At 37.4% G+C, this 11893-nt stretch overlaps 1 protein-coding gene across 1 annotated transcript in view; it reads left to right on the top strand.

The window, feature by feature from the left end:
• Positions 1–11642, top strand: part of IMPA2 (inositol monophosphatase 2) — an 82031-nt gene extending 70389 nt beyond the window's left edge. The window contains exons 6-8 of the mRNA XM_074207237.1: positions 7061–7169; positions 7959–8110; positions 10488–11642. Of these exons, the coding sequence (XP_074063338.1) occupies positions 7061–7169; positions 7959–8110; positions 10488–10603 (377 nt within the window). The 3' untranslated portion in view covers positions 10604–11642. The remainder of the gene's footprint in view (positions 1–7060; positions 7170–7958; positions 8111–10487) is intronic.
• The last annotated feature ends 251 nt before the right edge of the window (positions 11643–11893 follow it).

Genomic DNA, 11893 nt, shown 5'->3' on the forward strand with positions numbered 1-11893 from the left:
ATTTTGCCTCAGTTGTCTCATATGTAAAAAAGGGAATGGTAATAACAAAGCCTTGTTATGAGGTTCAGATTAAAATGCTTAGCACATTGTCTGGCATATAGTAGGTGCTCCATAAATGCTTATTCCCTTCTGTATCCTCTTATCATTTGAGGAAGCAGCAGGGCATTGTTTCTTCAGTCCTGTTGTTCTCCTAATCCTGCACCCCAGATAGAAATTTCTACTGTAACTTCCGGGACCACTTTCTCAAAAAAAAGATGTTTGGTTGCTATAACTGACCTCTTGGTCTGATGCCTTGGGGATCTAGAAGCTTCCACTTTGCTACAGCCATGTAAGTACATTGAGGCAAAAACAACTCCCCAATCTCTTTGACAGATAGACTTCCGGTTGTGCTCATTTCTCTTTAAACCACCTACAGTCTACTACTGCCAGATTTTGTGAGTAAATACCTGGTGGGTAATTATCATCCCCTGCAGGGAAGACTCTCTTACCTTGCATGACAGCTTGTAGCCCTACTCCTACACCTTCCTATTCTACGGAATATGATCTATACTCCCCTTAGGTTCCTATTCTTTTTTTTTTTTTCCATTTCTTTTCACCTTGTTTTCTATGAATCTAGTGTCTTCCTATCTTTCTAGTCTACCTCCTTGCTGATCCTTATCTACAGGACTCTATCTCCTGACTCCAGATGTTTTCATTAGCAGTCCCCCACGCCCAGAGTAATCTCCTTTATCTCTCCACTTTTAGCTTTTTCAAATCTCAGCTAAAGTTGCACCTTCCAGGTTGTGGGAAATCTGGGACACTATTACACTGTTGGTGGAGCTGTGAACTCATCCAACCTTTCTGGAGAGAAATTTTGAACTATGCCCAAAGGGCAACAAAAATGAGCATACCCTTTGACCCAGATACCACTACTGGGTCTGTACCCCGAAGAGATGATGAAAAAGGGTAAAAACATCACTTTACAAAAATATTTATAGCAGCCCTGTTTGTGGTGGCAAAGAATTGGAAATCAAGTAAATGTCCTTCAATTGGGGAATGGCATAGCAAACTGTGGTATATGTATGTCATGGAACACTATTGTTCTATTAGAAACCAGGAGGGACAGGATTTCAGGGAAGCCTGGAGGGATTTTCATGAACTGATGCTGAGTGAGATAAGCAGAACCAGAAAAACACTGTACACCCTAACAGCAACATGGGGGTGATGTTCAACCTTGAAGGACTCACTCATTCCATCAGTGCAACAATCGGGAACAATTTTGGGCTGTCTGCAAAGGAGAGTGCCATCTGTATCCAGAGAAAGAGCCGTGGAGTTTGAACAAAGTTCAAGGACTATTTCCTTTAATTTAGAAAAAAAAACATATCTTATGGTCTGATCTTGTTATCTCTTAGACTTTTTGTCTCTTCCTTAAGGATATGATTTCTCTCTCATCACACTCAATTTGGATCAATGTACAACATGGAAACAAAGTAAAAACTGACAGATTGCTTTCCGTGGGAGGGTGGGGGGAGGGAAGTAAGATTGGGGGGAAAATTGTAAAACTCAAATAATATCTTTAATAAAGTAAATAAAATGAATAAAGTTGCACCTTCCACAAGAAGCCTTTCCTAGTCCTATCATCTTAGGACCTTCCCTCTGAGGTTACCCCTAATTATTTTGCCACTGTCTTGTTTGAATGTTGTTTTTTCCATATTGTCTCCCCCCATTAAACTTCTTGAGTTTCTTGAGAATAGGAAATGCTTTTGCCTTCCTTGGTATGCCCAGAGCTTTTTAGCACAGTGTAGGGACTTAATAAATGGTGGTTGCATGACTGACTAACCTTCTATTTCATATCTTTGTTTTACTGTTGCCAGAAACACAGGACTCTCGTATCTGTTGTCTAGTCTTCTAGTTCTACAAAAGTATTATAGCAGCTCCTCTGATCCAATATCTCTTATATGCTCTGTATAACAAATCTTTCGTTTTTAGCTTCCCCACATTAAAATTTCTATTCTCTGCATCTGAGCTAGATGCCTCTAAAGCAAAATCATTGAATCATTGGTACTCTTATGACTGATAAAATTTATAGTATTTTTATTTATTTATTTATAGTATTTTTATTATAGTATTTTTGGCAGGAAGCAGTGTTTTCAATAAACCACTTAGCTTACTTCTTTTAAGTGTGGTTTGTAAAGAAGGGAAACTGCTTGATCTCCATCTTCAAGAATAACTGCAAGCATCCTTTAGTCTTGAAGGGAGGAGGGAAAAGTCAGTCTTTTCATCTTTCCTGCTTCTCATTAGCTTCATCCAAGTACTGGTCTACCCTGTCTAAATGATATAAATGTTTAACAACTGGCCCATTAAAAGAAAAAAATGCTCAGGTCAAATTTTAAAGTTCAGCTTGCATTGTTCACATTTTCTACATCACTTCCTTAAGTCTAGACAATTAAACAAAAAAAAAAATCCTGATTTGTAGCATTTGCCTATTTCTGAGATGAAAATGCTCATTGTCTCTAGGACATCTATTTGTGACTCGTCAGATCTGTCAGAAGTTTATGACCAAACAAGACATAGAGAACATTATAAATTACAAAATGAATAATTTCTCAATGGGGGAGTGGCAATCCCTCAATAGAGAGGAAGGAGCTGCCCTGTTTAAACTGAGTTAAACCCTAGGCCACCCTCTTGTCCTAGCTTTCAATCCCTTGGCATCACCAACTTGATCTATCTTCCCTTATTCCCCTCTACACTGTACTGTTATGGTTCTCCTTCTACCCTCTATCTATTCCCCCCACTCCCCTCTGTCCCTCCCTCCTTTTTTCTCTCCTCATTTTCCTTATTCTCTTTGATTTCCTCTTCCTCCTCCTTCCTCCCCTCCTCCCTTTCCTCTTCTTCCCCTCTCTCTCCCCCCCTCATCCTCCCCCCCAAAATGTTGGGTTTTGTCCTGCCCTTCTCTTTCTTCCTTGCCTTCAAAGCCCAATTTAGCTGATACTGCCACCTCTCCAAAATCTTCCCTGACTCCCTGACTATTGTCCTACCCCCAGATATTCAAGATCTTTCCCTCCTTAAATGTCTTGTGCTACTGCTTTGCTTATATGTCTTCTTTGCACTGATCTCACTTTCCCATGAATTGTAGATAATAACATTCCTCCCCATTTGATTGTAAAGACCTTTAGATCTGGTTTGGGGTTGTCTCTATTATCTCCAGGACTTAGTGTACTTTTGGGGACATAATAGATACTTACTAAATATTTGTTTAATTGAATTGGAAGAGATATGAAGGTATAGAAAGGAGAAGAAGCATTTAAGTACCTACCATATGTTAGGCACTCCCAACAACCCTTTATTCTCTTTTTATCATTGAGTAAACTGAGCCAGACAGATTATGTAACTTGTCCAGGATCATACAGTTAAATGAATATTCAAGACTAGATTTGCATTCAGGATTTCCTGACTCAAGGTATGAGATTAGGTAGTTTCATTTGGCAAAAGTAGTCAGAACTAGACTAAGAGCAAGAAGTAGGTGTACTAGAGGGGCAGAATCCAGCTGGATTTATTAAAAAATGAACTTCATAATAGTTAGAAGTATTTACAAGAGGAATTGGCTGCCAACTTTGGAGATTTCCAAGAAGAATTTAGATGATTATAAGGGATAATGAAGAAAATTTTTCTCAGATACAGATTAGACTAAATGCCCTCTGTGACCCTTCTAACTCTGAAAGAGTAGGATTTTATATTAAACAACTTAAAACTGTACTAAGACTTTGGAGATATCCTCTCATGTCTAATTAAACTTCAAAATATGTTTTGACCTTTCTCTGATAGTTATATCACTAGCATTTAACTTAGGTTAATTTTGGGGTCACAAATAGAATGAGTTCTCTATATATTTTAGAAATGAGCCCTTTATCAGAAACACTAACTGTGAAAACTCCCAACTTTCTGTTTTCTTTCAAAACATGGCATTTATTTTATTATATTTATGAAAAACATTTTTAATTTAATATAGTCAAAATCATTCATTTTGTAATTTATAATGTTCTCTATTTCTTGTTTGTCATAAACTTCTCTCTCCATAGATCTGACAGAGTCACAAATAGAATGAAGAAAGATAGGGAAGAGGAAAAATAGGTTTTCTTGTTCTAATTAAAAAAGAACTGAAAGAGGAAAAGGACAGGTGTGTGTGTGTATGTGTATGCACGCATATGCATCTACAGGAGAGAGAATTGACAAATGACAAAGAATTATCTAAGCAGTAAATTATTTTTTTTTGGCAAGGCAAATGGGGTTAAGTGGCTTGCCCAAGGCCACACAGCTAGGTAATTATTAAGTGTCTGAGACCGGATTTGAACCCAGGTACTCCTAACTCCAGGGCCAGTGCTTTATCCACTGCGCCAACTAGCCTCCCCCTAAGCTGTAAATTGTTAAAGAGGAGAAGGGAAGATATAGGGGGAGGGGACCCCAGCATAAAATAAGTACATCACAACCACCAGGTTGCACTGTAAGCCCAAGGCATTTTGGTTATTATCCAAAGTGATTTAGAAGTGGTTGGGAAACATACTAAGAGTTCTCTGTCTCTCTCAGGTGGGTGGAGGAAGAGGGAGGATATGTACTTCCTGATGCACTGATGTGTGGGACTTTCACAAATTGGGTGTAATGTGACGAGTGCTTTTTTGCAGAAACTATGATATTTCCACCAAGTATTGCACCTGTCCTAGCATAGCCTTGGTGTTCTGTCGTTCTCCCAAATGAGTTTTCAAGGCCAATTCCTTTTTCCCCACCTTCCTCTCAGTCATTCTCCTATACTCACTCCCTAGCTCTGGAACAAGAATAATACCTGCCAAGGCATGAACTAAGATTTGTAGGTTAAAGATCTTCTAAAATAGTTTAAGAAGTGTACTAAGACTCTGGTTAAAAACATTATTGAAAAATGGGCTTGGAACCATGCCCTTAATGGGGGGAAAAACCCCAAACTATGAACTGAACAGTACCACAGGAAAGAGAGAATATGATATGAAAGGAGACCTTTTTCTAAGAAAACACTAACACGGTTTCATGCCATGTGAATTCAGGGTGAGGCATCTATAAATTAACCAAGATCTTATCTAGATGGAGTATTGGGAGATTGTGATCACCAGCTGGAATCAGTTGTTGCCATTGTCTGTTGTTGCAATGGCATATTCAGCTACGAGGCTTCCTGGTACTGGATTTTTACAGAATATGGATCCCAGAAAAATTCTGGGTGTGTCTGGCATTGAATAACTCAAGAGTCCCTGAAGGCAGCTGGCATCCTGTGCAGGAGCAAGTATTTCATAGAAAAGCTTTAAGGTGAGAAAGTAGAAACCCTTGAAATTCCAGGGGAGGATACATTTTAAGAAGAAACTGTCTTCATATGGTCAGTCTGCTTCCTTGTTAATATAATTCATTAAATGAAGCACAATTGCATTACTTTTTCATGAAACAACATCTATTTTATTATACTCTAAGTACACACCTGGTTAGGCTATATTGTGCCTGAGCAATTAGGCCTGATGGGACATGCAGCATATGCTAAATTCTCTTGCTTTTGGTTGTAGGGATGAGAAAAGCCAACAAGAAACTGCTTTTTGATCACTACAGAAATGCAATGTAGCAGTCTTAGATACCACCCACCTATAATTTCTTCTATCAATCTATCTTTCTAACTTTGATGGCATCTGTAACTTCTCTGAAAGAGTGGATGCATTTAATCTGATTATCTGTGGTCATTCCCTGTTCTGAAGGATAAAATCTTGAATATATATACCCTCAGAAGCATCCTCTTTTCCCTTCCATTTGTTGCATCTTAATTATATTAAACATCTTTGAGATATTTTTAGATTATGACACTGACTCAAAACAAGACTGTTCAGGTAGGAAGAAAGCTGCAGCAATTCCACCTGAGCTTGATTGCAACAAATAGAAAAGAAAATCTTCGAAGGATAGCTCTTTTCCTCATTGTGAGGATAGGTCTGACTTGGGATTTGTTCAAGCATTTGAGCAAGGATATTCTGGAGTCATTTTCCTTCTAGATATCATGGGTTCATGAAAAGGAAAAGGAAAAAAAGGAGCATAGCTGTAGAGATAGGAGTTAATTTTAAAGGTCACCTCATTTTGCAAAAGGGGAAATGAAGGCCCCTGAGAGGAGAATTGACTTATCCAGATTCTCAGGAGGTTGGAAGTTCAGTCAGTTTTTAGCTCACTGACAAAGTTTGCAGGGTTGTTCACATTATTTGTCAAATGTGGCAATGATAATAATCTAATTTTTTTAATGCTTAGTATATACCAGTCACTGTGCTGTGTGTTTTTTACAATTATTATCCCATTTGATCCTCACAACAATCCTGGAATAATCTATTATTCCTGGAAAAGAGCACAGGAAAGCATTCTCCTTGCAATCTAAAAAAAATAAAAGCAAATTTTGAAATAATAATAATGAAGGCAGTAGCTAAACTGACAAGACAGCTTTTTCTTTTATCTCATTTATCCTCACCATGTCTCTTTTCCTAAGCAAAGTAATTAAGCTTTCATGTGCTAGGTGAAAATGAGTTTCTAGTTCTAAATTTCTCAGTCTAGATTGAATGAGGTTTATTCTTCTGAAGAATAAGAGGCTGAAAATTCTGATATACTGGTTAAGTTTGAGGCATTTCATTGAGGAAAAATTGTCAAGATTCTCAAGGGTTTTCTGATTATTTGATTGGAAGTTTTTCAAAAATAGATTTTATTGATGTCATTTGCTTTTTCATCACTGTCATTTATGGATATATCCCACTCCTTCTGAACTGAAATCTCTCTTGTAATAGATAACAATATTAACAAAACCTGATACAGTAACTACATCTGACACAGTATGTAATCTTTTGATCTTGAGTCTCCCCATCTCTTTCTAGAGTAAGAAGGTATGGTTTCATTTTTCTATCTGGAATCATTGTTGGGTTCTTCAATAATTCAGAGTTCTATTTTTTTAATGTTGTAATTATTGCATATATTATACTTCTAAATCTGTCCATATTATTCTGCAACAACTTGTCTAAATCTGGGTATGCTTTTTTTTTAATTACAGATCTCTCAAAGGCTTTAGTTTTAACAGAAATTGGTCCAAAACGTGATCCTGATACTCTGAAATTGTTCTTCAGTAACATGGAGAGGCTACTTCATGCCAAAGCTCATGGGTATGAATTTTTTCTATTCTAGATTGAACTTTTAATTCCCAGAATGCCCTGTGATTGAGCAGAAAAGTACCAGTTGTCCAATATTACTAAAACTCCCTAGACATTCCAGTGGTAAAACCATAAGGACTCAGTATCAGTGTAATGCAGACCAGACTGAAACTTTTAAGAGGCACTGGGACATAATGTGATTTATTCCTGAAAGTCAGGGATTATAAAGGCCTGCCAGGTGTCAAAAGGAAGACACATTTGATGATTTTCTTTCTGGTCTAGGTTTCCATAGTTTTGTAGAATTAGATGACTGTCAGTGATCTAGAATTTATTACTAGATCTAAGATTTTATCAAACCATTAACACAATGACTAATTAGAAAAATTAGTTTGAAGGCTGAGGGAGTTCTTTACAGATGTCATTCTACCTTCAGTCTCTAAACTTTTTATAATAGTAGCTGACATTTTGTGGCATTTAAAGGTTTACAAAACATTTTACATGTATTTGTAATCTGTGAAATAGATGCTGTGGGTGTTTTTAGCTCCATTTTACAGATGAAGAAATAGATTCAAAGAGATTATTTGCTCACTAAGTTACATAACTCAAGTACCAAAGGAAGGATTTGAAATCATTCATTTAATAAGTATTTATTATCTATAATGTTCCAGGTACTATGCTGGACACTATATAAAGTCAGAAGTGAAATAGGATTACTGCTACTGCCTTCATTTACAGATACATGTGTGTGTATGTGTTCCCAGAATTAGAAATAATTCTTTACCTCTTTTCATGATGATACAGGGTACGTGTGATTGGAAGCTCTACCTTGGCTTTGTGCCTCCTAGCCTCTGGTGCAGCAGATGCATATTATCAGTTTGGCTTACATTGTTGGGACTTAGCAGCTGCCACTGTCATAATTAGGGAAGCGGGTGGTATTGTAATAGACACTTCAGGTGAGTGACTTTCCCCTTCTCTGGTTTTGTTTCACCTTTGTTACCTAGCAATTGAAGAGACTGTAAGCACTGTAAATTGTGGGGGGGAGTGTTTCCTGCTTGTCTCAGTGGAGTGCCATTTAAGACAAGTAGGTTTTAATGCTGACCTTTCCTGTAGTTTCCAACAAGGTGTGAAACCAAATAAAGTGAGCCAAAGCTACTGGTAATCACTACCAATAAGGAATGTAGTCATTACTAACAAGGTTTATATTAGGACTCAAGCCAGCAGAAATTTCCCCTTCTATTTTCTCCTTGAAGATAAAAATGTACCATCTCTGAAACTCTATCACCCTTAAAAAAGGAAATAGTTTCAGTTTTTAATCAGATTTGCAGCCTAGCTATCATTACAGATTCACTCCTGTGACGTGACTGTGATATACATATATGTATATGTGTGTGTATATATATATATGTATATATCTAGTGTGTTCAAAAGACACAATGTCCAAGAAAATCAAGGGTCCAAGGAAACCCCACTTGAAACATGCATATGTGCACACACAACTATTTCACAATTATCCCTTCCACGTGAAGGGCAAGCGCCCCCACCCTTTGGAAAATCTCTGTAAAATATTTTGACCCTCCCTACATACCAGAGAAGCCAACTAAATTTTTTTTCCTTTTATGGGTTTTTATAGTACCTTATAAAATTTGGGTTAAGTATTTGATCATAGTCAATTTTATGCATTTCTGAGTTTCTAAATTTTTTTCTATAGTCTACTGGCCTTCATGTGTCATCTGTGACTTCTGCAGAAGCCCCCCCAAATTCCCATTTACACTAATTTCTTATGCTAACTCAAAAAATGTTGAAAAGTTACGATGTGGAAGGAATAACGGTAATTACTTTTCCTGGAATTTTCAGCACACCAGTAGAACATATATTGTGCAGACCAAAGAAAAAAGATACAGATATCATGATAAACAGTCATGTACCTCTTTTGGAAACCAGTCTTAATTGCATCCCTCAATATCTCTCAAATGTTTAAAAATGAGGATTTTGTGACTGACCTCTTCCATTGGGAAAAAATTATGAACTTCTTCCTCTTCTGTATAGTGTACGCTGGCTCATCTCTGCCACAATATTAGAGATTAGCCTCTGCTGCTGGCTTCTTCTCCAGGATTTATCTGCCTGATCTCCCCATGTACTAATGAAATGGTCCATGAGATCAGAATAATGTGAGATAAATGCCCTCAAGTCACTATTTAGGATTAAATCCTAGGGAATAGGTAACTGTCTTCTTAGAGGTTGGTAGGGATATAGGGAAGAAGAGAGTTTTCATCCTGGATAGGGGGGTTGGCTGTGCATTGACTCTACACTGGAGCTATAATAAATAAAGGCTGAGTGGCATGCACCTGTGATTAGGTCCTTATCATTATAGTCACTTCCTTTTTGTGCTTGAACTCAGTCATCCTTCTTCCTCTCATGTTATCTTACCTGACTGAAAACTTGAACTTTCAAATTGTGATTATTCAAGAAAACCTTATTCCCTGGTCAAATACATAGACAAATGTCTTCGAGACAGTGCTGGCTTTAGGGGAATGTTGGAATAAGACAGTTATTAAATTTTCAGGGTGAGCATTTATTTACACCTCAGAAATTAGCAAATACTATAAATCAGGACTTGATTTATTGTTCAGACTTAAGAACAATGGAGAAAATGTTAATTGTGCACATTAAATTTAAATGTATGTCACATACTTTTAGAGAGAAGTTATTAAGAATTTGCCAGGATACCCTTCACTATTTTCATGTTTATCTGGGCACTTTTACTTCATTTCTATTGCATATAACGCATCTCTCTCTCTCTCTCTCTCTCTCACACACACACACACACACACACACACACACACACACACACACACGCTCCTCAATATTTAACCTTGTTTTTACCTTAGCATCTAAATTAGTCCATTAGGTAAGAGTTGCAGGCTTTAGCATTTCTGGATTGAATCAGAGGTCCTTGATTCAAATCTCACACTTCTTCCCTATGAGACCTTGGTAAAGGCTCTTTTTTTTTGTTAAGTTTTTGCAAGGCAACGGGGTTAAGTGATTTGCCCAAGATCACACAGCTAGGTAATTATTAAGTGTCTGAGGCCGAATTTGAACTCAGGTACTCCTGACTCCAGGGCTAGCGCTCTATCCACTGTGCCACCCAGCTGCCCCTTGGTAAAGGCTCTTAAGCTTCCTGAGCCTCAGGTTCCTCAACTGCAAAATGAAGAGACCTTACTAGATAGATTTTCATGTCCCATCTAGCTCTACAACATTGATCATACAATAATATGCTCAATGTGATACCAGCCAGCTTCACTCTCTTTCTTCCCTTCTTTTTTCCCTCAGGGGGCCCTCTTGATCTCATGTCATGCAGAGTGGTTGCTGCTGGTACCAGAGAAATGGCTATGCTCATAGCTCAGGCAATACAGACTATTAACTATGGGCGTGATGATGAGAAGTGACCAAAGGAAGGAAGGAAGTGCTGCTGCTTATAACCACGAGCCTGCCTTTCTGGAAATGTACTTCAAGATGGGTTTCTTGGAGGATAGAAGACCTTTAACAGCTTGCTTTCAGTGTCCAATGTTTATTTTTCCTAACTACCCTCAGGGTGGGACTTGAGGGATGGTTCAACTAAAGTGTGTATCCTCCCTGCTTTAATTCACATATCTTACCACCAGGGGTTGGTGTTTGGTTTGTATTCTGGTTGGTTTCTTTCTAAAATTACAATCACAGTTCAAAAGAATTTTGTGGGGTGGGATGGGAAGTAGGGGCAGCTGACACCTAATTCTCCTATGACATATGCAACAATAATTAAATTTCTATTTTTTTTAATAATGCAGATCTCAGGTAATAAAGCATAGAACTGCAGATAAATCACTTATGTTTGTGCCTACAGTTCTCTTTTACCTGGTATTGGAGAATACAATAAAATAATGGTACTATTCTTCTCTATGTTACTATAATAGAAGCATTTTAGATGCCTCCCAGGAGGACTGAAAAAAAATTTATTAATAGATACTTAGGTATACCCTTCAGAAAGGATTGCATATTAAACCTATGCACATTATGCTGTGAATGAAGATACTTTTGCCCCACTTCTTAGAGGTTGGTAGGGATATAGGAAAGAAGAGAGTCTTCATCCTCATTTTGTTCACCTGTAAAGAAGTCTGACTTGAGCAAGATTTCTTAACCTTTTTATTATACCTTGACCCCTTTACCAGTCTGGTGAAACCTATGAACTCTTTCCAAAAGGCTACTTTTAAATACATGAAATAAACACATGGAATACCTAAGGAAACCATTTACGAAACACAATTATCAAAATATTGTAAGGGAAAACAAACCAAGTTAACAGACACCAGATTAAGAACACCTGGAGTAAATGATCCCTAAAAGTCCCTTCTTACCCTAAAATGTGATGATTCCAACATATTGTTTGGTCACTGAAAGTTTCCTTATTGGGAAATAAGGCTGGCACTTGAAACTATAAGAACTATATACATACATACATATATTTATATATATGTACATATATATATATATACAGTAATATCAAGTAACTCAAAATTAATACAAAGTGAGTTTGGGGTGGGTGGGGAAGTTTTGGAGGAAGGGTTTGTCACCATGATTCCTGGAACTTAGAAAAACCTTTTTTGGCAAGGAGTAGTAGGAGTTAAAGTTATCTTTAAGAATACAGATTAAGTCAAATTAGTACATTAAAATAAATTTTGTCTCTCCATACCCAGGTATCT

The sequence above is a fragment of the Macrotis lagotis genome, chromosome X, assembly GCF_037893015.1.
Source record: "Macrotis lagotis isolate mMagLag1 chromosome X, bilby.v1.9.chrom.fasta, whole genome shotgun sequence".
Classification (NCBI taxonomy): domain Eukaryota; kingdom Metazoa; phylum Chordata; class Mammalia; order Peramelemorphia; family Peramelidae; genus Macrotis; species Macrotis lagotis.